We start from the raw sequence: 26,539 nt of genomic DNA, 5'->3' as shown, positions 1-26,539 counted from the left end.
ACTGAAGCACACTGTTGAGGAAAAGAGCAGGCACAACAAAAGAAGTCTGCTGTGCCATGTGGGTTACCTCCCTGGCTGGGGATCAAACTCATACTGCAGTAGTTGGGATTGCTTCATTGTGCAGATGCTTAATTCTTTGTGCTACCAGGGAGGCCCCAAAATGTCTTTCTTAATAAGACTTGAAAGTTATATGACTCGATCTGTGGCTACAAAATGGGTGTTGTGTTAGCAAGTATGGAAACAACATTAACTTCCTGTACGTCATTAAGCTTGTGGGTGACCAAGTGCATTATCAACAAGCAATAATATTTTGAAAAGAAAAAAAAAATTTTTGAAAAGAATTTTTTCTGGGCAGATCTCAACAATGGGGCTTAAAATATTCAGTCAACCTTGTTGTAAACAGATGTGCTGTCCATCCAGGCTTTTTTGTTCTATTTATAGAGCACAGGCAGAGCAGGTTTAGCATAATTCTTGAGGGCCATAGGATTTTTGAAATAGTAAATGAACATTCGCTTCAGTTTAAGGTCATCAGCTGCCTTTGCCTCTGACAAGAAAGTTAGCCTGTTCTTTGAAGCAAGACATTGACTTCTAAGTGTGAAAGTTCTACATAGCACCTTTTTGTCTCAGTTGAAATTCTGTTGTTCAGTTTAGCTGCCTTCATCAATTATTGTAACTGCTTCATCGAGTTTACTTGCTGCCACTTCTAAATCAACATTTGCTACTTCACATTGTATATTTATGACATTTCTTTCTTTATTTTACTTTTTTAAGTATTTTTTAAATTTTTTATATCATTGTCCATTTTTAAACAATATTTGCTTCCCCCACCCCCTCAGGTGTAGTCCCCATAGAATTTCCTTCACCAGTGCACCTGTACACCATCACCTCAGTCCCCTGTGCTCCTCCCTCCCTCTGATCACTCTCCCTTCTCTTTCCTTGCGGTACGTCTCTGATTTATAATTGTCTGTTTTGCTTTGTTGTGTTTTGTACTGTTATTATTTACGCTGATGTCTTATTTGGTTCCCCTATATTCCTGTTATAAGTGGAACCATCTGATATTTTTCTTCTTCCTTCTGGTTTATTTCACTGAACATAATTCCTTCTAGTTCCATCCACATTTCTGCGAATGGCTAGAGATGACTTATTTCTTAAATCTCGTGAACCAGCCTCTGCTCATGTCAGACTTTTCTTCTGTAGCTTCATCATTTCTTTTTTTTTTTCTTTTTTTAATTTAAATTTTATTTTTATATTCCCCATACAATTACAACCCCCTTATTTTGACCCCAATCCCTCCGTTCCCTGCCCCCCCCATAGAGTGTCTCTGGTTCATAGTTGTTTGTTGATTTTGATATTTTCTTTCTTATAGTTATTCTTTTTCCTGGCCCCTTATTTAAGTTTTCTAGATTCCTGCTAGGAGTGAGACCATCCGGTATTTTTCTTTTTCTTTCTGGCTTATTTTGCTGAGCATGATCCCTTCCAGCGCCATCTATGTTGCTGCAAATTGCATGTGTTTATCTTTTTTGATTGCTGAGTAATATTCCATGGTGTATATGTACCACATCTTCTTGATCCAGTCATCTATTTTTGGGCATTTGGGTTTTTTCCAAAGCTTAGCTATTGTAAATAGGGGCACAAATATTCTTAAATCTGATCCCAAGCAAGCATTATTTTTGGATGATGGGAAGAAGTTTTTTTTTAAATCATGAAGCTCCCTCCTCCCCAAATACACACATTCATTTTCCACTCAATCTTTATTTTTTTTTAATATTAAATTTTATTTTTATATTCCCCCATACAATTGCAAACGCCCCATTCTGACCCCAATCCTTCCCCTCCCGCCGCCCACCCCCCAAAAAGTGTCTCTGGTTCATAGTTTTTTGTTGATTTTGATTTTCACTTTCTTATATTCATTTTCCTGGTCCCTTATTTAAGTTTTCTAGATTCCTGCTATGAGTGAGACCATCTGGTATTTTTCTTTTTCTTTTTGGCTTATTTCGCTGAGCATGATCCCTTCCAGCGCCATCCATGTTGCTGCAAATTGCATGTGTTTATCTTTTTTGAATGCTGAGTAATATTCCATGGTATATATGTACCACATCTTCTTGATCCAGTCATCTATTTTTGGGCATTTGGGTTGTTTCCAAAGCTTAGCTATTGTAAACAGTGCTGCTATAAACATAGGGGTGCAGGTGCTCTTTGGAATTGATGTTTCTGTGTCCTTTGGGTAAATACCTAGGAGTGGAATTGCTGGATCATATGGAAGCTCTATGTTTAGTAGGTCCAGAAATCTCCACACAGCTCTCCATAGTGGTTGGACCAGTTTGCACTCCCACCAACAGTGCAGAAGAGTTCCTTTTTCTCCACACCCTCGCCAACATTTGTTGTTGCTAGTTTTTTTAATATGTGCCATTCTCACTGTTGTGAGATGGTATCTCATGGTAGTTTTGATTTGCATTTCCCTGATTACAAGTGATGTTGAACATTTTTTCATATGTCTGTTGGCCATTTGCATTTCCTCTTCAGAGAAGTTTCTTTTTAGCTCTTCTGCCCATTTTTTGACTGGATTATTTTCTTTGTTGTTGCTGAGTCTCATCAGCTCTTTGCAGATTTTTGTGATCAGTCCTTTATCATTAGTGTTGGGTGCAAAAATGTTCTCCCAATTGGTGGGGTTTCTCTTTGTTTTTGTTATTGTCTCTTTTGCTGTGCAGAAGCTCTTTAATTTGATGTAGTCCCAGCTGTTTATCTTTGTTTTCACTATCACTGCTTTGGGTGATGTGTCTGTAAAGATGTCTTTGATGTGCAAATCCCGTAGTGTTTCGCCTATATTTCCTTCTATGTATTTTATGGTTTCAGGTCTTATGTCTAGTTCTTTAATCCATTTTGAGTTGATTTTTGTGTATGGTGTGAGGTAGTGGTCAAGCTTCATTCTTTTGCATGTAGCGACCCAGTTTTCCCAGCACCATTTATTGAACAAACTTTCTTTGCTCCAATGCATAGTCTTTACTCCTTTGTCAAAGATTAGTTGACCATAAATCTGTGGGTTTATTTCTGGATTTTCTATTCGATTCCATTGGTCTGTATGTCTGTTCTTGTTCCAATACCATGCAGTTTTGATGATTATGGCTTTGTAGTATAGTAATCCTCAATAAAATTTTAGCTATCAGAATCCAACAATGTATCCATAAGATAATTCACCACGACCAAGTTGGATTCATTCCAGGGGCACAAGGATGGTTTAACATCCGAAAATCAATCAACGTTATCCAACACATCAACAAAAAGAAATATAAAAACCATATGATAATATCAATAGATGCTGAGAAAGCTTTCGACAAAGTGCAACACCCATTCATGATAAAAGCCCTTGAAATTCTTTGGATACAAGGAACATACCTCAACATCATAAAGGCCATCTATGACAAGCCAACAGCCAGTATCATTCTCAATGGTGAAAAGCTGAAAGCAATTCCATTAAGATCTGGAACAAGACAAGGATGTCCACTCTCACCACTGCTTTTCAATATAATACTGGAAGTCCTAGCCAGAGCAATAAGAGAAGAGAAAGACATCCAAGGAATCCAAATAGGAAAAGAAGAAGTCAAACTATCACTATTTGCAGATGATATGATAATATACATAGAGAACCCCAAAATCTCCACAGAAAAACTAATTCAACTCATCAATCAGTTCAGTAAAGTGGCAGGATACAAAATCAACACGCAAAAGTCAGTAGCCTTCCTATACACAAACAATAAATCTGAAGAAGAAGAAATCAAAAAAACCATCCCTTTTATTATCGAAACAAAAAAAATCAAATATTTGGGAATAAATCTAACAAAAGAGGTAAAGGACCTATACAAAGAAAACTATAAAACACTGTTAAAAGAAATAGAAGAAGACACAAAGAAATGGAAAGACATCCCCTGCTCATGGATTGGAAGAATAAACATTATTAAAATGGCCATCCTACCAAAAGCAATATACAGATTCAATGCTATTCCAATCAAAATCTCTATGGCATTCTTCAAAGAAATAGAACAATTATTGATGAAATTCATATGGAATCACCAAAAACCCCGAATAGCCAAAGCTCTACTGAAAAAAAAAGAGGGAAATGGAGGCATCACACTCCCAGACTTCAAACTATATACTACAAAGCTATAAAAAACTATATACTACAAAGCTTCATCATTTCTCTCAGCCCTAATAGAATTGAAGGTAGCTAGGGACCTGCTCTGGATTAGGCTTTGGTTTCAGTATATGCTGTGACCGGTTTGATTTTCTATTCAGATCACTGAAACTTTCCCCATATCAGCAATGAGCCCGTTTTGTTTTCTTAAATTCATGTGTTCATTGGAGTTGCACTTTCGATTTCGAGAACTTCTCATTTGCTTTCACAACTTGGTTATCTATTTGGTGCCAGAGGCCTAGCTTTTGATCTGTCTCAGCTTTTGACATGCCTTCCTTACTAACTTAATCATGTCTAGTTTTGGATTCAAAGTGAGATAGGTGATTTTTCCTTTCCCTTGAACATGTAAAGGTCACTATAGGGCTATTAACTAACTTCACTCTAATATTGTATCTCAGAGAATGAGGAGACCCAAGAAGAGGGAATCAGATATGATAGTATGATAGTAAGGAGTAGGGGGAGGAGGGCTGGTCAGTAGAGCAGTCAGAACACACACAACATGTCCACCTAAATATGGGAGCAGTTTGTGACAAGCTAAAACAATTAGAATTGTAATATCAAAGATCACTGATCACAGATGTAATATAGTGTAAAAATTTGAAATACTGCAAGGATTAGCCGAACTATGACACAGAGACATGAAACTCTTGGAAGAAATGACGTTGATAGACTTGCTGGACAGTGTTGCTACATACCTTTCATTTGTAAAAAATACAGATCTCTCAAGCACAGTAAAGATAGGTACAATAAACAAGGTATGCCTGTGCTTTATTCTTTTTCACTCTTCTCTGGCATGTCATTGTGTAGATTCCCCTGTTAGATATTTAGTTTTTTTCCCTATGTAAACAGTGCTACAGTTAACGTTCTTATGCATGTGGGTGTAATTTTCCAAGCAAGTACAAACCTAGTTTCCTAGTGGAGTTCTTTGTCAAAAAGGTGTGTTTAGAATTTTTATTTTAGATAGCAGTTTGTTCTTAATAAAATAATACACTGCTTTATACTCCTACCTCACTGTGCAAGAGTGCTGTTTTTCTATTCTCTGTTCTTACCATGGCAACCATATGGTAATCTCAAGTGGATATTTACAGTAACAATAGTCCAAAGAGGTTAGAACAACAGAAAATGAGAGGTATGTTGCTAAGTATATATGAAGAAATACTATGGATACTTAGAAATTTCTGGGAGATACTGGGAAAGAGGCTGCTTTTAACCCTCCCAAAAAACATCAGTCAATGGAGTTGTGCTATTGTGGTTTTAATAACACAAGTTTTTCTGTTTTCTAAATTGGCAATACTATTGGCAAATACTATTAAAAATCATAATTATTTTAATTGCTATGTTCTGCTTTTTTTAGACTACTGCTACTATAGAGCATCTTTTTTTTTTTTAATTTTAATTTTCAAGATTGATCTGTATGACCCACTATCAAGTTCTGCTATTCAAGTATGGCCTGTGGATCATTAGCATAGCATCAAGTAGAGTCTCTTGAGAAAAGCAGAATTTCAGACCCTGTCCCAGCATTAGAATCCATAATTTAATAGATACACAAGTGATTCTGAGAACATTACAGTTTGAGAAACACTGCTCTGAAGTCAATTAGGTAATTGCTCTTATCAGAGGGCCTCTGAGTTAATAGTTGATCCCAGTTACTCTAATTATTGTCATATAGGCGTTGGAACCAAACTGACTACTCAACACTTGTGTATTAAAAAGTGAAAGAGCCCTTTTAGAAGGTGTAATAGGTAAAGAAGGAATATATGACGCTGATTACTTCTTTCCCGGGATATGATATGCTCATGGTCTGGGCATATTGTGGATATATAGAAGAGTAGGGTTAAATCCTTTTGGATTGTTCCTTTGCTCAGCTGGGTCTCTGTCAAAAGATACTCTAAAATGGTTAAAAGTCATCCTAACAAGTGCATAAGGTGCTCAGCCTGTGCAGAGCCCCACTCTGTGAAAAACTTTTTTTTGTGTTACTTTGTCCCTAATTCTATTAGGAGCATTGGGACTTTCTGCCCCAACCAGTATACTATAAGCAGAGCTGTGTTTCTCATTGGTATCTTTGTTTCAAATACTTGCTTTTAGAAGTCAAATTATTACTGGTTCAATTGCTTATCTTGCTTATGAAGACTATTTACTAACAACAGAACTAACCATTCTTGAGGTCAGATCAACAATGACCAGCATTGGTTTAAGAATTTTGGCTTTACAGTCCTTGCAGTTTATAGGCACTTCTTTATATTCCAACATAAGATAATGACAAACAGCACTTAAAGATTTTTTCTATGGAATTTATATCTTGATCATCCTTTCCTTACTTTTTTCATAAAAGGAGATTTTTTTATAATAGGTGTTGATTTCTTCACAGCACCCTTCATGTTATCTTTCCTTTTTAGGATCCTTACAGACTTAAGACTTAGAGATTTAAGAAGTTTACAAGTGGTTGTACCTGTTATATTCCATACTCACGTCACTCCTTAATCCCTTCATGTGTGGAAGCTCTCCTCTGGGTCATCCCAACATTGCTGCTGAGAACTTCAAAATTTCATTCCAAGAATAAAAAGATTTTCTGAGACCCATCTTGTCTCCCTACCCCCCACCCCCTCTCCAAATAAAGCTTTTGCTGTCCTTAAGGGGCCTCCATTCCTTTGAGTGAGCAATAGCATATGGTGTTACAACCATCTACTGGAGCCTCATTTTTTATCATTTCACATGACAGCTGATACTAGACAGGATAGAGTCAGGGACAGTTTAGATAATTTATGTGAAGGAGCAGGAGGAGCCTTTCAAAGTTATGAATGTGAACGCTTTTAAACCTCAGTTTGACCAAATTCTTTTCTTACCCTAGATTTAAAGCTTTTCAGGTGATTCTCACTTATGTTCTAACCTGAGTTACCAGCTTTTCTACTCTTTCATACCCAGAATTGTCATATGTTATGTATAGTATTTCTTTCTATTTTGAATGAAAATATAAAACATTTTAGAAATATTGACATTCAGATGCCACCTTGGGACTGCTCATTTTCAGTAAATTTCATTTATGTGATGCCATTGAAACCATATTTTTGAGGGTTCCTGAATTTAACTTCTCTAGTTTTCTCAGTATGGTTAAATTTTATATGTGTATCTGGAAGATTGACCAGTTTCACCAAAGATTTATTTTCTCCCTTTGACAATGGGGTAGTGCTTATGCATAGCGACTTTCTAACAAAATGTTTTATAAGCCAACATACTAAGTAATTTGACAACTATTACTTAAATTCAATGTAAAATAATATTATTGTTCATAACAAATAGCATTGAATTGTTTTATATAATGTATGTCTTTGTGAGCAGTTATGGTTCTTGCAGAATATAATACATTCTTTGCTGTTTTACATTGTACTGCATTGTCAAAAAGCAGTTCTTTACTTTGCCTAAGTTCTTGGTATCACTCACAGTTTTTCATTTTTCTTTAACTTGTATGGCTATTATCATTAAAGTATGTGTCCGAGGTTTAAATTTATTCTCATTTCTTTTGAGAAATCTTATTGCAGTGTGCCACTATATCACAGTTGTAACTTCATAGTAATTATGCTGTGTTCAGGTTTTCCTTAGTATCTTTTCTAAACATGGACAAACACAGAATCCCGTGGAAATCATTATAGAACACCAATCATTTAGCTTCTCTCATAATCAAAACAAAACAAAAAAACACCCACTGTTCTCGGTCGCAAGCATTCAAATTATTGTCTTGCACTAACATTCCTATACCTGCTCTGCCAATACACAATTTTGTTGGGAACACCATAGCTTACCACAGAGCACTGGTTATCAAAGTGTGGTTTCTAGACTAATGCTATAGTTCATGTGCTTTCTACTCTGTCTGTTCTTACCCTTAGCCCCATCACCTCCCTGCTCTGGATGCTTCAGTTCTATAGCAAGCTTTCAAGAGTTAGTTTTTAAGCGTGTCTTTATCTGCCTCTTTGTTTAGTTTCTCTGTATTCTACATATAAATGACACCATCCAATTTTTATCTTTCCAATATTTATCTTTCTTCTTCTGACTTATTTCACTTAGCATTATCCCTTCTAGTTGCATCCATGTTGCTGCAAGTGGCATGAGTTTATCTGTTTTGATTACTGAGTAATATTCCATTGTGTTTATGTACCATATCTTGATCCACACATCTGGTTTTTTTTTTTTTTAGCTTTTTTTTTTTTAAATCATTTTCCCTTTTCTTTTTTTTAAATGTTTATTTATTTATACAAGCACTGGGTACAGTCAGAAGCGCAGGAGGGTGAGAGAATTCACCAGAGTCAGGGTGGAGAGCAGAGCAGGCAGACTGACGAAGTACACTGCTGAGGGAGCAGTGGGTAGCAGGAGAGGTCTGTGTGCCATGTGGGACCCTCGCCCTGTGGCCGGGGATCGAACCGGCGCTGCAGAGGCTTTGGGCACCTTCACAGTCCAGCGCTCAACCGCTGCGCCACCAGGGAGGCCCACACACATCTGCTTTTAGGCACTTAGGTTGTTTCTATAATTTGGCTATGTAAACAGTAAACTGCAGTAAACATAAGAGTACAAGTTTCCTTTCAAATTAGTATTTTTAATTTTTCTGATAGATCCTTAGAAGTGGAATTACTGGGTGTTGTAGCAGATGCATTTTTGATCTTTTGCCACACCTCCATGCTTTCCATACAGACTGGACCAGTCTGCATGTCCACTAGCAAGGGAAGGGTTCCCTTTTCTCTATCTCCTCTCCAGCACTTGTTTCTTGTCTTTTCAATATGAACCATTAGTGCAGGTGTGAACTGGCATTTCATTATGGTGTTGATTTGCATTTCCCTCACAATAAATGAGCATTTTTTTTGTATGCCTGTTTAGTTTTTCTGCCCATTTTTTGATTGGGTAATATTTGCTTTCTTTTTGTTGAATTGTATGAGTTACTTTGTAGGTCATGGGTACCAATCCCTTGCCAGATATATGGTGTGCAAATATTTTCTCCTATTCAGTGGGTCTTTTCATTTTAGTTACCATTTCTTTCACTGTGCAAAAGCTTTTTAGTATGATGCAGTCCCAGTTTTTTATATTCTTTTGTGTATCCCTTGATGTTGGGAACTTATCTGAAAATACATCGCTGAAGCCTATGTAATGAAGTGTTTGCCTGTTTACATCTCTGTATTTTATGGTTTATTCATTTCTCACATGCAAGTCTTTTATCCATTTTGAATTGATTTTTTTTGTGTATGGTATGAAATAGTGTTCTAGTTTCATTCTTTTTCAGGTAACTGTCAAGTTTTCCCGGTACCATTTATTGAAGAGGCTATCTTTGTTCCAGTGTATGTTCTTGGTCCCTTTGTCACAGATTAACTGCCCACATAGGTGGGGGTTTATTTCTGCACTCTCATTGGTCAGTGTGTATGTGTTTGTTTCAGTACCAGGCTATTTTAATAATTATGGATTTAGTCTGACGTCTGAAGTCTGGAAATGTGATACCTCCATTCTTTTTTCTTTTTTGTCAGGATTTGGCTATTGGGGGTCTTTTGTTATTTCATATGCATTTCACATGCCATTAATATTTTTTGAGGGATTGCATTGAATCTGTATATTGCTTGGGTAGGATGGCCATTTTGACAGTGTTGATTCTTCCAATCTAGGAGTAGAGAATATTTTTCCATTTCTCTGTATTTTCTTTTTTTTTTTTAATAGAGGCATGCTTTATTTATTTATTTGTTTGTTTGTTTGCTTTGTTTATACATGCACTGGGTACAGTCAGAAGCGCGGGAGGGTGAGAGAATTCACCAGAGCCAGAGCAGGGAGCAGAGCAGGCACAAGGACCGAGGTACACTGCTGAGGGGAGCAGCGGGCGGCAGGAGAGGTCTGAGGGCCATGTGGGACCCTCCTCCGGTGGCCTGGGAGCAGCCGGGGATCGAACTGAGGCCGCGGGCAGCTTCGCAACCCAGCGCTCAACCGCTGCGCCACCGGGGAGGCCCATTTGTCTGTATTTTCTTCTAACAATGTCTTATAGTTTTCTTTGTGTGTATCTTTTACTTCCTTTAGGTTTACTCCTAAGTATGCATGCATGCATGCATGTATGTATATATGTATGTATGTATGTATGTATGTATTTTGGTGTGATTTAAAGGGATTTCTTTCTTAATTTCTTCCTCTTCTAGCTCATTGTTTGTATATAGGAAGGCAACTGGTTTCTGTATATTGATTTTAAATACACTCCCACTCTGCTTAACTGATTTATTGTTTCATTTAGTTTTTCAGTTAGAGTCCTGACGATCCACTATGTATATTACTGTGTCATCTGCAAATAATGATAGTTTTACTACTTTTTCCCCAATTCAGATTCCTTTTATATTTTTCTCTTGTCTAATTACTCTAGCTAGGACTCCTAATACTGTGCTGAATAGTAGCGGTGAGAATGGACACCCTCTTCTTGTACCAGCAGCATTGAGGTGCTCTCTATCTTCCTGCTGCTATATGTCAAAAGGGTGACTAGAGTTAGGACTTTGACCACTAAAGTCTAATAGTGGAGCGGCAGAAAGAAAAGCCTTTTTGTTATATAATATATATTATCTTATGTATACATACATATGCATACATACACGCACAAAGACATTATTAAAGGTATTTGCTTAGCTTATAGTGTTCTCAATTCCTCTCCCTGCTAGGTTTGTCTCTCCCTTCCTCTCAGTTTTACAGCTATATACCAGTGGTTCTTTTTTTTTTTTTCCTCTAAATTTATTATTTTCTTACACTGCTGTTCATTTTTGTAAAGTAACTTGTTTCTCCCCTCAGGCGTAGTCCCCCTGGTTCTCCCACCATCACAGCGCCTGTGTACCATGGCCATATTCCCTGTGTTCTTCCTGGCCCTGTTTTGACCCTTCTCTCTCCCCTTCCCTTTCTGTATCCTTAGATCTATTGTATACTAGTGATTCTTAACTCTAGTGTCCCTTCTCCAAGGAAGTAACCCTGAATTTCAGGTTCTCAGTAAACTATCCTGTCCCTCCTTCAAGAGCTATTTCAAGCATAATCTTACTGTACTTTTTAAAAAATAATTTTTATCATTATTTTTTAAGATTTATTTATTTATGCATACAAGAGCTGGGGTACAGGCCAGAGAGGTGGGGAATGAGAGGATTCACCAGAGACAGAGTGGGGAACAGAACAGGCAGACTGACTGAAATACACTGCTGAGGGGAGCAGCAGGTGAGGCAGGAGAGGTCTGCTGTGCCATATGGGTACTCCCTGGCTGGCCGGGGATCCAACTCATGCTGCAGAGGCTTCGGATTGCTTCATAGTGCAGTGCTTAACCCCTTGAGCCACCAGGGAGGCCCTACTGTACTTTTTTGACTTGTCTAGGCACCCAAACTGTTCTCTTATTTAAGTGTTACTCTTACTGAAATGTAGTAATTATCACATGGTACTACAATTCCTTGTTAGATTTTAAGTTCCTTGAGACCAAGAGCTTTAGATCTTCAAAGCTAACACAATACTTAACTTATTAAACATCAAGTTCATTTGCTGGAATTGTTAACTCAATGTACTAACACATTATTTCATGCTCAAATGAAACTGACATTATGCTAAGTGAAACAGGTCAGACACGAAAGGACAGATATTATATGATACCACTTGGATGGATTTTCTAGAATAGTCATAGAGACAGAGGCCGAATAGTGGTTGACAGGATCTGAGGGGAGGGAGGATTAGGCAGTTACTGTTTGTGGATACAGAGTTTCTGTTTGAGAATATGAAAAGGTTCTAGGGATGGATGGTGGTGATGGTGTCACAATGATGTGAAAATACTAATGCCATGAGCTGTGCATTTAAAAATGATATATTTTATATTATGTTTATTTTACCACAGTTAAAAAAAGTCACATATAGTACTCAAATGCAGTCTGCTTCTTTTTAGGTATGTACCTTTAAAGTCTCTCTAAAAGTAGAGACTTTTCTAATAATATCTTATGTTTTGGCAATAAACTTTAATACCACAGCAACAAAAATTCAAACTATTCTTGAATGTCAAAACTAAAAAACTGGGCTCACAACTATGAAACAAAGAATGCCAATTGTTTATTAATTTCTTTTTAAACTCTTTTTCTTTACCAAGGAGAAAAAAAGTTTAATATTTCATTCTGTTCAACTGTGTAATTATGACAATGGGACTTATTTCTTTAAATCTCTAGAACTAAACCAGGAAAATCTAGGTTCATTCCAGTCCAAACACAATTTAATGTTTTCAACTGTATGGTATTTATTAAGAAATCCTAGCAGTCAAAAGTCTTATGTTCTTCTAATAATTCCTTCAGGCCATCCCACGCAGTGACATCATCCTTACCAAATAAAGCCCATTATGCAATACCCACATATGCAAGACTATTACTTTCAAGGAGAACAGTCACTGTTGTAAACCTTGAGAGGGCCTAAGACTGTGACAGATATTCTGTATAAGATTTTTAACACTGAGCAATATAAACTCTAATAGAATATTCTAAGAATAATACCCTTTAACATACCAGTGAATGGAAAATTTCTAAATACACATTCAAGAAAAAATAAAAAGGAAAAAATTTTAAGGTCAAGTTCTTAAAGAATTATATAAAAATAATCTTTTAAAATATGATTTGGTAACTATTTAACAAGCAACAATGATACTGTTCCTGGTACTTCCCATAAGCTAACAAACCAGGAGAAAGACACAAACAATTGCCCATTAAATGAAGATATTATGATGACTGATAAAAGTATGTTACACTTTTGAAACTGTCTCTTTAAATTTGCTACATTTAATAAATTACATTTATGCATTTCTTTTGTTTTCAACTGCTGTCCATTTCCCATGAAAATCTTGTTGCGAGGGACTGCAATATAAATAGTTTTATTTAAGTTATTAATATAAACTATGCAGCCCAGGGAGGTCAGAACTGGGAATATTTTCATTTAGAATGGTTTTCTTTCTGACAATTTTACATAACTTGTGAATTTCTTTTTTTAAATTATTTTTAATCATTTTTTTTAATCAAAGATCATGAATTTGTATTGAAATGTCAGTGAGTGACTTCTGAGAAGATGGAGCAGATGTTACTTTTCCCTAGTCCTTCTATTAAGTACAAGTAAGAACCCTGGCCATTGTTTGTGACATCAACTTAAGAAGACTCTAAAAAACCGAGAGTAGGGACTTTAGGACCCAAGAAATAATGACCAGTTCTCTGTGTTCTCTTTTTGCCTCATGTACCCTAGGCTTGGAGCTGATGTCTCCAAGTTGACAACCCAGAAACACCACAGGATAGACAAAACATTTAAATAGAAGCCTCATCTCTCTAATCAAAGGAAAGGGGTAACTTAACAAGACAAAAATACTTTTAAACAATAACTGTTTTCCTCTAGCCAGGTATCTCAGAAAAAAGATACATGGCTTTATCCAACCCATGCCAGCAAGCTTACACCCTTGCCAGACTATGTCATTTGGCATTTTGGCAGTTCCTCCCTCGTCCTCACTGGTTGATGTCAAAGAAGGCTAAGTAGGCAGTCAAGACTTTCATCCCTGTAATAAGGTAATGACCCCCCTCTTAACCCTATGGAATCAGTGGAGACTATAAGAGGAGCTTGAACATCCAAATGTATTCTCAAGCAGTGAGGCTTTCTCTGCCTTTCTGTTGGTGTGATGTTGGAGGATGAGTAGAGCTAGCAATTAGACTACTGTCCAATAGGTAGACAGGCAGAGAGAGAAGATGTTTTCTTATATTTCTTATTTCTAGTATAATTTGATTACTTGCTATCATTTTTCAGAAAGCAAGGGCCTTGAAGAAATCTTTTGATTCCTTAGAGGAAGGAAATAATGGGAAGTATATGGGGTATGTAGCAAAAAGTTCAAGGACTGAAAAGAATTTCAAAATCTCAACCTGATGCTGATTTTTAGGGTTCTGTGTAACAATTTAAAATTCATGACTATGATGTCAATATTTGGAAAGTAGAGAAATTGAGAGGCACATTTCAAGAGGAAGTTCCGTTGAGCTTCTTTGACTTTTGAATGAAGCAGACACTTTAACAGTATTTAGTCCCTATCACTTACAACCTGAAAAGTCAAAACAACTTAAATTAGCACTCAGGGATTCTGGATAGGCAGATAAAGATGCTGATAATTAAGTTCTGAAGTCGTGTTAGGAATAGGCAATTAGAGGAATAAGGATGGTCTTAAGTTGGTTTTCACCTTTTGTTCTGCATTATTTGAAGAGGGAAACTACTGATGTATTTGCATTTTTTTTTTTTTTTATTTTTATAGAGGCATGCTTTATTTATTTGTTTGCTGGTTTGTTTGTTTGTTTTGTTTATACATGCACTGGGTATAGTCAGAAGCGCGGGAGGGTGAGAGAATTCACCAGAGCCAGAGCGGGGAGCAGAGCAGGCAGAAGGACCGAAGGACACTGCTGAGGGGAGCAGCGGGCGGCAGGAGAGGTCTGCGCGCCATGTGGGACCCTCCTCGGGTGGCCGGGGAGCAGCCGGGGATCGAACTGGTGCCGCAGAGGCCGCGGGCAGCTTCGCAACCCAGCGCTCAACCGCTGCGCCACCGGGGAGGCCCCCTACTGATGTATTTGAATGATAACAAAATAAGTAAGGGGAGAAAATTTAAATTAGATAGAAAAGTCTAATTTGAATCTAAATTGAAGGGATAATATGTGTATGTATGTATGTATGTATGTAAATACATGCATACTCTTATTAAGATTTAAAATAGATACTTAGTAATTTTTGTTGTCATAGATTTCTTAGCTTCAATATAAGTTTCAGTATAGGTGATTTAAAGCCATTAAGTGCTCCTTATATGTATCACAATATTGCTGGTGACAGTTTCTACAGTTGTTCAGCCAGAGCAGAGCTAGGGTACCCTTTTCTCCTGCCCTCAGATGCATTTTTTTCCACTGCCCTCCTGTCTCCACTAACAGGCTTTTGAGAGGCCCTTTAGAGCTATTGCCTGCTGCCTCTTTTTTTTTTTTTTAATGAGAGATTTATTTATTTGGAAGGGGAATCAAATAGAACTTTTATTTTTTTAAGTCATTGCCAGATGTTTTAGGCTTTTGTTAAAGCAGCACTCTCACCCCGTGCCAATTTCTTCTTGCTTTTCTGTTGCTAGGCAACAGACTACTCTAAAACTTAGTGGATTACAAAAAGACAAAACAGTCATTTATTGTAAAACTTTCCTTAAAATTGGTGGCTTTCCCTTCTGTCACCTTCCCCCACACACATCCTCCCCACCATCCAAATCTAACTTGCCACACAAGTTTCTGTTAACACAAGGCTGAGAAATAACTAACTCCAAAACTAGGACAAAGGAGTTGTAAGATAAGCCTGGAACATCTTGTTGTGCTAGAATATAAGGAAATGCTCCAAAAAGTGAAGGTGACATATCAAAAACATACAAGGACTAGTTTAAAGAGGAGTTTCCATAATGTAATCTGAGATCTAGTGAAGTTAATAAGCCATTGAACAAAATGAAAATACATGAGTCCATGAAGCAAATAAATCAATGTGGTTTTTTTGTAATAAGAAAGAATATCATAAATTAAAAGCATTTTATACTTCAGAATAAAAAAATTTCAGTGTCATTATTTTATATACCCAAATAGTTAGGTATATAATAGGTTAAATAGTTCATGTATTAATTTTATTATAAAATATTATAGTTTCACATACATAGTAGTTTTCCCCTCAACAGTTGGATTTAACTCATTTTACCTAAACACTTACTTGTTTGGGAATAAGTTATTTTTAATCCAAGTTATACAGCATTTCCTAAAACAAATCATAAAGGAAAAATTGTGATTACGCCCTTTTTCAATATGTGAATTATGTTAGTTTATGTTAGCCTTCTGATAAATGTTGGATTCTTACTTCTGAGTCCACAGCTTTTGTTTCATCTATTTATTACTTTTTTAACAGATACTTTATTGAGTGTCTACTATGTGGTGTGTGCTGTGGAACTAAGTGCTAAGTATACAGAGTTGAATAAAACAGACATAGCCTCTATTCTCATTACAGAGACTCATTAAATACTTCTCTGCAAATCTTTTTTTTTTTAAAGATTTATTTTTTTTTTTAATTTATAAACAAAATTTTATTTTTATTAAGGAAACATTGGTTTACAACACTGTATATGATAACAGGAGTGTCTCCAAATGTATATTACCACACCACACTCACCACCATGGAAGGCATCCACAGTCCTCCAGCATAGTTCAGACCTTAACTTTACCTGGTTAGATTTTTAGGCAGAATAATTGTTAGCATTGTTATCATTGACCTGAAGGCAGGGAGCGCAAAAGGTTTAGATTTAGGTGCATTCTTGATTTAGTGACTGGACATTAAATGGAATGAAAATCAGAAAACATCCCAAGAATGAAAGATTGATAAGAAAATTTTAAATATTTTGGTAAATGGGAGAAGTGAATATGTGTCCTGTGTCAGGCATCACATTGGATGTTTCACGTTTCATTTCTTTTTTTTTTTTTTTTATAAATTTTATTGTTATATTCCCCATACAATTGCAGCCCCCCCATTCTGACCCCAATCCCTCCCCTCCCACCCCCGCCCCCCTAAAAGTGTCTCTGGTTCATAGTTTTTTGTTGATTTTGATTTTCACTTTCTTATAGTTATTCATTTTCCTGGTCCCTTATTTAAGTTTTCTAGATTCCTGCTATGAATGAGACCATCCGGTATTTTTCTTTTTCTTTTTGGCTTATTTCGCTGAGCATGATCCCTTCCAGCGCCATCCATGTTGCTGCAAATTGCATGTGTTTATCTTTTTTGATTGCTGAGTAATATTCCATGGTATATATGTACCACATCTTCTTGATCCAGTCATCTATTTTTGGGCATTTGGGTTGTTTCCAAAGCTTAGCTATTGTAAACAGTGCTGCTATAAACATAGGGGTGCAGGTGTTCTTTGGAATTGATGTTTCTGTGTCCTTTGGGTAAATACCTAGGAGTGGAATTGCTGGATCATATGGAAGCTCTATGTTTAGTAGGTCCAGAAATCTCCATACAGCTTTCCACAGTGGTTGGACCAGTTTGCACTCCCACCAACAGTGCAGAAGAGTTCCTTTTTCTCCACACCCTCGCCAACATTTGTTGTTGCTAGCTTTTTTAATATGTGCCATTCTCACTGGTGTAAGATGGTATCTCATGGTAGTTTTGATTTGCATTTCCCTGATGACAAGTGATGTTGAACATTTTTTCATATGCCTGTTGGCCATTTGTATTTCCTCTTCAGAGAAGTTTCTTTTAAGCTCTTCTGCCCATTTTTTGACTGGATTATTTTCTTTGTTGTTGTTGAGTCTCATCAGCTCTTTGCAGATTTTTGTGATCAGTCCTTTATCATTAGTGTTGGGTGCAAAAATGTTCTCCCAATTGGTGGGGTTTCTCTTTGTTTTTGTTATTGTCTCTTTTGCTGTGCAAAAGCTCTTTAATTTGATGTAGTCCCAGCTGTTTATCTTTGCCTTCACTATCACTGCTTTGGGTGATGTGTCTGTAAAGATGTCTTTGATGTGCAAATCCCGTAGTGTTTCGCCTATATTTCCTTCTATATATTTTATGGTTTCAGGTCTTATGTCTAGTTCTTTAATCCATTTTGAGTTGATTTTTGTGTATAGTGTGAGGTGGTGGTCAAGTTTCATTCTTTTGCATGTAGCGACCCAGTTTTCCCAGCACCATTTATTGAACAAACTTTCTTTGTTCCAATGCATATTCTTTGCTCCTTTGTCAAAGATAATCAGTAACTACTATGAACAGTTATATGGAAACAAGTTTAACAATCTAGAGGAGATGGACAAATTCCTACAACTCTACAATCACCCAAAGCTAGATAAAGAAGAAATAGAACACCTAAACAGACCAATTACAATTAGCGAAATTGAAATGGTAATCAAAAACCTCCCCAAAAACAAAAGCCCAGGACCTGATGGATTTACAAATGAATTCTACCAAACATTCAGAGACGAATTAGTGCCTATCCTTCACAAACTCTTCCAAAAAATTGAGAAGGAAGGGACAATACCAAACACGTTTTATGAAGCCAACATTACACTAATACCAAAACCGAACAAGGACAACACAAAAAAGGAAAACTACAGGCCAATCTCCCTAATGAACACTGATGCAAAAATCCTCAATAAAATTTTAGCTATCAGAATCCAACAATGTATCCATAAGATAATTCACCACGACCAAGTTGGATTCATTCCAGGGGCACAAGGATGGTTTAACATCCGAAAATCAATCAACGTTATCCAACACATCAACAAAAAGAAATATAAAAACCATATGATAATATCAATAGATGCTGAGAAAGCTTTCGACAAAGTGCAACACCCATTCATGATAAAAGCCCTTGAAATTCTTTGGATACAAGGAACATACCTCAACATCATAAAGGCCATCTATGACAAGCCAACAGCCAGTATCATTCTCAATGGTGAAAAGCTGAAAGCAATTCCATTAAGATCTGGAACAAGACAAGGATGTCCACTCTCACCATTGCTTTTCAATATAATACTGGAAGTCCTAGCCAGGGCAATAAGACAAGAGAAAGACATCCAAGGAATCCAAATAGGAAAAGAAGAAGTCAAACTATCACTATTTGCAGACGATATGATATTATACATAGAGAACCCCAAAAACTCCACAGAAAAGCTAATTCAACTCATCAATCAGTTCAGTAAAGTGGCAGGATACAAAATCAACACGCAAAAGTCAGTAGCCTTCCTATACACAAACAATAAATCTGAAGAAGAAGAAATCAAAAAGACCATCCCTTTTGTTATTGAAACAAAAAAAATCAAATATTTGGGAATAAATCTAACAAAAGAGGTAAAGGACCTATACAAAGAAAACTATAAAACACTGTTAAAAGAAATAGAAGAAGACACAAAGAAATGGAGAGACATCCCCTGCTCATGGATTGGAAGAATAAACATTATTAAAATGGCCATCCTACCAAAAGCAATATACAGATTCAATGCTATTCCAATCAAAATTTCAATGTCATTCTTCAAAGAAATAGAACAATTATTGATGAAATTCATATGGAATCACAAAAAACCCCGAATAGCCAAAGCTCTCCTGAAAAAAAAAGAAGGGAATGGAGGCATCACACTACCAGACTTCAAACTATACTACAAAGCCATAATCATCAAAACTGCATGGTATTGGAACAAGAACAGACATACAGACCAATGGAATCGAATAGAAAATCCAGAAATAAACCCAAAGATTTATTTTTATTTATTTGCACAAGCACTGGGTACAGTCAGAAGCACGGGAGGGTGAGAGAATTCACCAGAGCCAGAGCGGGGAGCAGAGCAGGCAGAAAGGACCAAAGTACACTGCTGAGGGGAGCAGCGGGCAGCAGGAGAGGTCTGCGCGCCATGTGGGACCCTCCTCCAGTGGCCGGGGAGCAGCCGGGGATCGAACCAGTACTGCAGAGGCTGCGGGCAGCTTCGCAACCCAGCGCTCAACTGCTGCACCACCGGGGAGGCCCTTCTCTGCAAATCTTAAGTGATCATTCTATGTAACTCCTCATTGATATTAAGGAATGCCTTTGCTACTTTTAAACTTTGTTGACATTTTAAAATTAATAGTGTCTCAGATGAATTTAACTTCGAGGGTAAGATTTTTGAAATTGGAAAATAATCAAATATCTGATTGTAAATTAAATGTCTTAGAATATTTTCATTGAAATATTTATTTTAGTTAATTAAAACTTCAGTGGTATTTCCCTTAGCTAAAATTTTTCTCAAATCAAAATAGACTTTTTTTTGGCTTTGGCCAATTGAATAATACAGCCAAGGGTGGTGCCAAAGAGTAGTTTAGTTGTTGACTTATCTCACTAACAGAACAAAAAAGACCAAGGTCATATTCAGGATATGAAACCTAGAAGTGACTTAATAGTTTCAGAGCAAAGCTGTTTATTATCCAGTTTGTGGCTTTTTACAATACTTGACAAATCTCAGTTGAGCTTGCTATCTGGAAAACTACCTAGAATTGACTACACTGACACAGAGATGGAAATTTAGGAGGCTTATGAGACAATAGATAATATCCAAATGTGTGAAATCACAGATTAGTTTAGTGACATAAAAATACAATATCTTTTACAATTATTTAGTCTCATTGAAAGATAGCAAATGTATTTTTAGATAATTGTTTTCTATACTTTTTGCATTTTAAATGTAAAGTATACTGAGTATAGTATTGCTGCTTTTGGGGTTACCAAAGATGATACATTATTGTTTTGTACTCTGCTATATATATCTCAAAAATCTTTTTAATTGAAATGACATTAGTTTATATGTAGGTTTCAGATAGCGGCATTATAAATCAACATCTATATATGCTACATTTATGTTCACCACCAAAAAATCCTGATTTCCAGTCTTGCTCCTGTAATTAACTAGCACCTCTACCCAGTTTATCCACTTTCCTTTCCCATACTCTTTTGCTAGCCACTCTTTTGTTCTGATAGTCCAAGAATTTGTTTTTTATTTTTTTGTTTCTTTTTCTTCCACACATGAGTGAAATTATACAGAGACTTCTTTCACTAAGCATAATACCCTCTAGGTCCATTAACATTGTGGCAAATGGCAGAATTTCATCTTTTTTCTTTTTTGTTTTTGTTTTTCATCTTTTTTTTTTTTTAAGATTTATTTGTGCATACAAGAACTGGGGTACAGGCCAGAGGTGTAGGGGGTGAGAGGATTCACCAGAGACAGAGTGGGGAACAAATAGGCAGATTGACTGAAATACACTGCTGAGGGGAGCAGTGGGCGAGTCAGGAGAGGTCTGCTGCACCATGGTGGGTAACTCCCTGACCAGGGATCGAAGTCATGCTGCAGATAGTTTCATAGGTTGCGTCTGAACCCCTTGTGCCACCAGTGAGGCCCTGTTTTTCATCTTTTTAAACTTATGTTTTAGATACAAACAGGCAAAGACTACTTTTTATTTATTTATTTTTAAAGATTTATTTATTTATTTATTTGCTTGTTTATTTATTTATTTATACCAGCACTGGGTACAGTCAGAAGCGCGGGAGGGTGAGAGAATTAACCAGAGTCAGAGCAGGAAGCAGAGCAGGCAGAAGGACCGAAGTACACTGCTGAGGGGAGCAGTGGGCGGCAGGAGAGGTCTGTGCGCCATGCGGGATCCTCCTCCGGTGGCCGGGGAGCAGCCAGGGATGGAACCGGCGCCGCAGAGGCTGCGGGCAGCTTCGCAACCCAGCGCTCAACCACTGCGCCACCGGGGAGGCCCCAAAGACTACTTTTTAAAAGGGCAGTTTTATTAGAAAGAAAAGAGAAGAAAGCACCTGCATAGACATAGGTGGGCAGTCTTGGGATGAGAGCTGCTCATCTTTTTTTTTTTAAGATTTATTTTATTTATTTATGCATACAAGAGCTGGGTTGTAGGCTAGAGGTGTGGGGGGTGAGAGGATTTACCAGAGACAGAGTGGGGAACAGAACAGGCGGATGCACTGAAATACACTGCTGAGGGGAGCAGCGGGCAAGAAAGGAGAGGTCCACTGTGCCATGTGGGTCAGCTCCCTGGCTGAGGATAGCTTCATAGTGCTGAGACTTAACCCCTTGAGCCACCAGGAAGGCCCCTGCTCATCTTTTTAAAAATAACTCTACTGTATTTAATTGTGTAACATGCTACTGTTTAATTTGAGGAGTTTGTTATTTTTGCTGTCTTGCTGTAAATCTTATGAAACTGGCTTTTTGCTTGCCATGTTGGATTTTACAGTATATGAAGTATTTTTCACACATTATTTAATTTGATTTTTGAAATAATCCTAAGAGGCAGTGACAGGAGATAAAGAGAAATGGATGGACTCATGGTGCATGTAAACCAAGAAACTGACACTGTTGATAGGATTAAATTGAGAAAAAGAGGAAGATGTCAGGATGATTGCAGAATTCTGACTTAAGCATGTAAGTGGACAAAAACACCATGTAGTAACATAGGAAATGTTGGGAAAAGAAATATATTTACAAATATAAAGCATTTCAATTCAATGGTGTTATTATGTAAGTTAGTCCTCAAAAGCTAAGAAATCCCCCCCCCCCACCATGAAAAAGCTTGAGGCAGTTTTGAAGCAATCAGTTTAAATACAAATTTAGGACACTCTCCATAAATGAGAATTTCCTAGGCTGTTTTAGTTGCAAGACAAGTGCTATTAATTTTTTATCTGATTTTATTACCCTACTTTGAATTTTAGTGATTAATGAAATTGGAAGTATCAGTATTCTCACTTAACTATTTGAATATAGTTGAGAGTCTAATAGAAAGGAGAGAGCATAGATATATTGAAAGGGAAATGAACTATATCTGTTACAAATACCATGACCCTTTTAAAAATCCAAATACATTGTGTTATTATATTAAGTGTAGAGTATTTCATTTAAAGGTTGTGGATAATAAAAAGAGAGCAAAATCTATGTGCTATCTATAAGAAACATTCAAAACATAATAATCTGGGAACGTTGAAATTAAAGTAAAATATAAGAGGATATTTTGTAAAAATATTGGCCGTTTCACTTTTTGTGATGTCTAGCAAATTGCCACAAATTCAGTGATTTCAAGAATTTCATAATTTATTTGGTTCAGGGGTCTAGGCACAGTTTAGCTTGGTCTCCTGCAAGATTTCAATCAAGGTTTTGACTAAGGCTGAGTTAGCCGGAGGGTTGACTAGGGAAGCATCTGCTTCTATGCAGAATTTATTTCCTTGCAACTGTAGAGTTCATGGCAGCATGCCGTCCATTTTTTGCAAAATGCCACTGTTTCATCTTCACAGCCATGAAATATTCCATTGAATAGATGTTACACAGTCTTTCTATCCATTCATCTGTTGAAGGGCACTTGGGTTGATTTCATGATTTGGCAATTTTATTTTATTTATTTATTTTTAAAGATTCATTTATTTATTTATATAAGCACTGGGTACAGTCAGAAGTGTGGGAGGGTGAGAGAATTCACCAGAGTCAGAGCGGAGAGCAGAGCAGGCAGACTGATGAAGTACACTGCTGAGGGGAGCAGAGGGCAGCAGGAGAGGTCTTTGCGCCATGTGGGACCCTTGCTGGTGGCCGGGGATCAAACTGGCGCTGCAGAGGCTGCGGGCAGCTTCACAACCCAGCATTCAACTGCTGCGCCACCAGGGAGGCCCTGATTTGGCAATTTTAAACAGTGCCACTATGTACCTAGGTTGTAAATAGATCTTTTTGTATTTGATTTTTCATGTTATTTGGATAAATACCTAAGCAATATTAGCCATTAATACTCAGTTTTAGATGCAGTGATTCACTGGGGGTTGCAAAATGGTGATATCATTAATTTTCATTGATAGCTATAATATTTATATAGAGTTGTTTCCCTTCATCTAGTTATTTGGTTTTTCAGTGATACAGTTCATATAGGGATGCCGAGAAATGGTTCTTTTTTTTTTTTTTTTTTTTTAAAGATTTATTTATTGGGCCTCCCCGGTGGCGCAGCGGTTGAGCGCTGGGTTGCGAAGCTGCCCGCAGCCTTTGCAGCGCCGGTTCGATCCCCGGCTGCTCCCCGGCCACCACCTGAGGAGGGTCCCACTTGGCGCGCTGACCTCTCCTGCCGCCCGCTGCTCCCCTCAGCAGTGTACTTCGGTCCTTCTGCCTGCTCTGCTCCCCGCTCTGGCTCTGGTGAATTCTCTCACCCTCCCGTGCTTCTGACTGTACTCAGTGCTTGTATAAATAAATAAATAAATCCCTAGCAAACAAACAAACAAATAAATAAATAAATCTTTAAAAAAAAAGATTTATTTATTTATGCATACAAGAACTGGGGTATAGGCCAGAGGTGTGAGGATAAGAGGATTCACCAGAGACAGAGCAGGGAGCAGAACAGGCAGATTGACTGAAATACACTGCTGAGGGGAGCAGCGGGCGAGTCAGGAGCGGTCTGCTGCACCATGTGGGTTGCTTCCTGGGTGGGGATCAAACTCGTGCTGTGGTGGCTGCTGATAGCTTCATAGGTTGTGTCTTAACCCCTTGCGCCACCAGGGAGGCCCTGTTTCTTTTTATTTTTGAGAAATGCTTGATTCTTTATTAGTTTACAAGATAATGAATTTGATTTATCATCTTTGGCAGGGAGAGATGTCATTGTAAACTCATAATTCAACAGAGATTTCCATCAGTTACAATTGTTATCTTTATTGAAGCTCACATTGTCTTATCTTTGGTTCCTGAGTCCTTTTGACATCTCCATGATAATCTTTGACTGATAAAGAAAGTGACAATATTTTTTGTTTTGTTTTGCTTTTCTAAAAACCTAAAAGTTTTAGTTCTTTGGGGAGGAAGATTTTAGGAATTCATTTATTTCTAGGATATTTTGTATGTAGTGATATGATTTTTGATATGATTTGTGGTAGCTATGCTTAGGAATTGTTATTTGCAAAGGGTAATGGTTTTATTTTTTAGTATATGTGGAGACTGAAAGGGAATAATAATTCCCAGCAGCAGGTGTACAGGCATATATTGAGATGGTTTATTCAATCAGTTAAGTATTTGAATGATTGCCCTGGACCAATCCCTACAAGCTTGCTCTGGACAAAGTTTGAGAAATTAAAACAATCATGAAACCTACTTATTATCTTAAACTTAATTTATTTTTTTCTTTCAGACCTCTCACGAAATCGCCTCTCAGAAATTCCCATAGAAGCATGCCATTTTGTTTCTCTTGAGAATCTCAATTTGTACCAAAATTGTATTCGGTATATACCAGAAGCAATTCTAAACCTGCAAGCTCTAACTTTCTTAAATATTAGGTAAGAATATTGTTTCTTTCTTTCTAAGTTTTGCTTTTATGTGGTCTTTTCAGTTTCCTTTCACTAAAAGTTGTATATTCATATCAGTAGTATTTACACATGGTTAGTCTACATTAATAGTATTTCCTGTGTCCCTTTAGATTCTCCCTTTGTTTTTGTTTTTGCAACAATTAACAAATCCTACTAGTAATTAGTGCGATAGACTTGCAGCAGACATGTAGCAGTGATTCTCCAATTACGTTTTCAAATAAACTTTATCAAATAAGAATAGATCTGGGACCTCCCTGGTGGCGCAGCGGGTAGAGCGCTGTGCTGTGAAGCTGTCTGCAGCCTCTGCAGCACTGGTTTGATTCCCGGCCAGCCAGGGAGATTCCCGCATGGCGTGGCAGACCTCTCCTGCCTCGCCCACTGCTCCCCTCAGCAGTGTCTTCAGTCCGTCTGCCTGTTCTGTTCCCCGCTCTGTCTCTGGTGAATTCTCTCACCTTCCTGTGCCTCTGACTGTACCCCAGCTCTTGTATAAATAAATAATAAATCTTTTTAAAAAAAGAATAGATCTGAAATTACTTTGGTTCTTATGATTGTATATTTCTCTGTATTACGTCTGAATGCATTTATTCATTTCATCTCATCTCCTTTTTTTCACATCTCACGAGAAAGTCGTTATTCTATTTCATTATAAAAGTTATAAATGTTTATTGAAAAAAATACAAATGTAGAAAAGCGTAAAGGAAGTTTGTCACTATTGTATGAATTATAACAATAGGTCATCTTCTCCCATTTTCCAGTCTTTTAGTCAGATATTTTTAGAGAATTTTCTCCTCTTGTTATGAATATCATTGGGAAAATATTTTTATATGTAATCATTTTATTGTACAGTTTATATGCTTCTAAAACTCACTTTCCTTCAGATATTTGGGTTCTTATAATTTTTCACCATGATAAAAGTAATAAATAATAAAAGTAGAGAATTTTTTATGTAAAAATTTTCTCTTTCCTAAGATAAATGTCTTGGAATAAAATAGATTAAAAAGTTTTAAAGGCTCATGAAATAATTAGTTTAATCAGCAAAAGATCTTGAAACAGGGAGGAAATTGGTTGTAAGGATTAAGATCTTAAGTCTATCTAAGTAAAATTTAAAATTTTATCCTGATGATAGATATGTTTTATTTTACTTTAGTTTTGATTTGTATGTTTTTGTATAAAAGATCCCTTAGCCATACCTCAGTTGATATATTTGAAATAATATCCTCTTTTTTATTTACTTTAGAGAGCTATGCTTGGATATTTTATGTACATTTGATTATAATATTGCAAGATGGGGAAGTAGATTATAAACATGTTTATGTATTGATCCTATTTTAAACAATTACAAATTTTACTTTAATAAGGTAATAATCTATTGTGTTTGTATAGCAATTTACAAATGAGGAATCTGTATAAGATGCAGTTAAATGCTGTGCCTAAAACACAAAGCAGGTAAGTCAGGAAATGAAAGCTAGAACTCAATTCTAAAA

General features: G+C 36.9%; 1 protein-coding gene across 3 annotated transcripts in view; it reads left to right on the top strand.

The window, feature by feature from the left end:
* The window catches only part of LRCH3 (leucine rich repeats and calponin homology domain containing 3), a gene marked incomplete at its 3' end in the record, with an annotated part of 97,840 nt that overhangs the window by 11,146 nt on the left and 60,155 nt on the right, over positions 1-26,539 (top strand). For all 3 annotated transcript variants that reach the window (XM_084231567.1, XM_084231566.1, XM_084231565.1), the window contains exon 2: positions 24,881-25,025. In XM_084231567.1, coding sequence (XP_084087693.1) covers positions 24,881-25,025 — 145 coding nt within the window. The remainder of the gene's footprint in view (positions 1-24,880; positions 25,026-26,539) is intronic.

Source organism: Talpa europaea (assembly GCF_964194135.1).
Source record: "Talpa europaea genome assembly, chromosome: 4".
NCBI classification, from domain to species: domain Eukaryota; kingdom Metazoa; phylum Chordata; class Mammalia; order Eulipotyphla; family Talpidae; genus Talpa; species Talpa europaea.
The sequence above is the reverse complement of the archived record's forward strand: the minus strand, read 5'-3'. Positions and strand labels throughout refer to the sequence as shown.